Source organism: Arachis ipaensis, chromosome B01 (assembly GCF_000816755.2).
Source record: "Arachis ipaensis cultivar K30076 chromosome B01, Araip1.1, whole genome shotgun sequence".
Taxonomy (NCBI): Eukaryota; Viridiplantae; Streptophyta; class Magnoliopsida; order Fabales; family Fabaceae; genus Arachis; species Arachis ipaensis.
This window is the reverse complement of record NC_029785.2, coordinates 130029110-130031263: the sequence shown is the minus strand read 5'-3', so window position 1 is coordinate 130031263 and position 2154 is coordinate 130029110. Positions and strand designations below refer to the sequence as shown.

At 36.4% G+C, this 2154-nt stretch overlaps 2 protein-coding genes and 1 long non-coding RNA gene across 3 annotated transcripts in view; 2 read left to right on the top strand and 1 right to left on the bottom strand.

Moving 5' to 3' along the window:
• The window catches only part of LOC110263537, a 13001-nt gene that overhangs the window by 2839 nt on the left and 8008 nt on the right, over positions 1-2154 (top strand). The gene's annotated exons all lie outside the window — the stretch shown is intronic.
• On the bottom strand, positions 485-1518 carry LOC107638563 (putative F-box protein At1g67623). The gene has a single exon (XM_016341903.2). It carries the CDS (start codon positions 1378-1380, stop codon positions 577-579), a length of 804 nt encoding a protein of 267 aa, XP_016197389.1. The 5' UTR covers positions 1381-1518; the 3' UTR covers positions 485-576.
• The window catches only part of LOC107638574 (alanine--tRNA ligase), a gene marked incomplete in the record, with an annotated part of 3080 nt that continues 2685 nt past the window's right edge, over positions 1760-2154 (top strand). The window contains 2 exon segments of the mRNA XM_016341914.2: positions 1760-1985; positions 2067-2154. Coding sequence (XP_016197400.1) covers positions 1890-1985; positions 2067-2154 — 184 coding nt within the window.

Sequence of the window (2154 nt, the reverse complement as noted above, 5' to 3'; positions counted from 1 at the left end):
CTGCACCTGAATTTCTAATTTTATATATATATTACAGAAATCTTTGAGAACACTTTCTTTTTTATTCTGGTATACCATAAATGTGTGTAGATGCGTATACGAAAAAACTAAAGAAGATCCCTTTTATGTACGTAACCGCTATAACTACACTCCATAAAAGAAAGGTATATATATGTTCGGCAACAATGAACCTGTCATGATTACACAGCCACCAAACTACTCCAAATAAGAAGGAAATCGTCGCTATCAAACTAATTATAAAGTTTAAAAGAGAGAGATTCTAATTATAATATATAATTCATGTGTAAAAAATCATAAAATAATATATGCCATTATTCTACGAAAAAAACAACTAGATCGATATTCATGCAAGCAAAAAAATCTCTTAGAAGAGTGACTACTTCAACCTGGAAAATAGTTAAGACATGTATCTTTTGCCATTAATTACCTTGAATTGAAAATAGTGTACATAGGGGAGCAAAACTTAACATAATCAGCACTATGAAATTTTGAAACTAATACACAATTTCCTAATTATATAATTTATAATTATATTGGAATGTTTTTCACAATTTCCTAATAATGTGGTTGGAAGATTTGGGAAAATAAAAGTAGTTCATAATCTGCAAGGCAGTAGTGACAGGAAATAGTACGAAGCCATTGATCTTGATCGGAGGAAGACCACCATTTTGTTGAAAGATTAAGATTATAATTGAGCATCATTTTGCCACTGGTTTGGCATGTGGTGGAAGAACACAAGAAAGAATGATGATTAAGCATAGGAATGTTATTGAGCCACATGCTCCTAACAAAATACTTAACCCTCTTTCTACACCTTCTTATGCACGTGGACGCATTCAACGTAAGAAACAGTTCAAGTCCCTGTTTTCTCTCTTTATCGCTGCACATCAGAATCATTGAATAAACATACTTTCCTTCATCGTGGCCGTTCATTGCAGCCTTCTTCAATTTCTCAAGACCCCGATCAACGTCGCCGGAACTGAAATATTCCACCATTCCTTCGCGATATGCAATCTCCAAATTCCCACTTTCTCTACACCGCTTCAAGAACCAACATTCTTTCTGCTCGGTGAACCATGGAAGTGGCACGAGGGAAAAGTTCTCCATGGATGCACGCTGATACACGTGATCGTTCTCCGCCGCCTGGAGAAATTCCTTGCAACTCAGTTTCACCTTGCACAGATCAACAATGGATTGTGATGCCACCTTCCCGAAAATCTCCACCAACAACTCATTCGGAAGGAATTTTATGCCAGAAGAGAAAGAACAAGAAGAAGGGAACACATGATCCTGACCTACTTGCTTCTTCTTCTTCTTCTTCATCTGCTTCTTGTTATTGATGACACCCAAATCAGCCATTGAAGGAGAAACCAAACCTTCTTGTTCTTGTGTGAGTCAAGAATTCAAGAAAGAGATAAGAGCGTTCTCTGTTTTTATAGGAAACAGAAACATGTGAGAAATACCCACCACGTTTTCTTTCTACTTTTACAAGGATCTGTCATAGATCTAACTAATTTATTCTGATCTTTAAAGAAGCCGTTTTTAACTAACTAATTATAATCTAGTCGTATATAAATATTTTGTACTGAAATATAATTAATAATCATTTATATTTTTCGAATCCGCTTATTTAATATTATGATTATGATACCTAAATTGATCCACTCAAATCCGTAATGTATCCAATTTCCATAAATTGGCGGTTTGACCAAGTCAAAATCAAAGGTAAATATTAATGCCACGTGTCAAAATTTAGTGGGAGTAGGTGTTTGCTTTACTTTTGGTCTCTGTTAAGGTGGCGCCGCCGGTGACCGGCGTTTCATATTAATTGCGAGACAGAAATCAAAGGAATCATCGGTGGATGCTTGATGATGGATGAAAAGAGTGAGATTCCGACGAAGCTGGATTACTACGATGACATGTGGAAGCTTCAATCCACTGCCACACTCCTTTCGCATTTCAAGGTTTGTGAAGAACGAAGCCTCTCGAAATTTAAAAATTGATTTCATTGATTGTGGTTATAACTGAGAATAGTTGAACTGCAGGGAGAAGATGGAAGAGATGTATTGATATTGGATCGTACTATATTCTATCCGCAAGGAGGTGGTCAACCTGCTGACCATGGATTCGTCC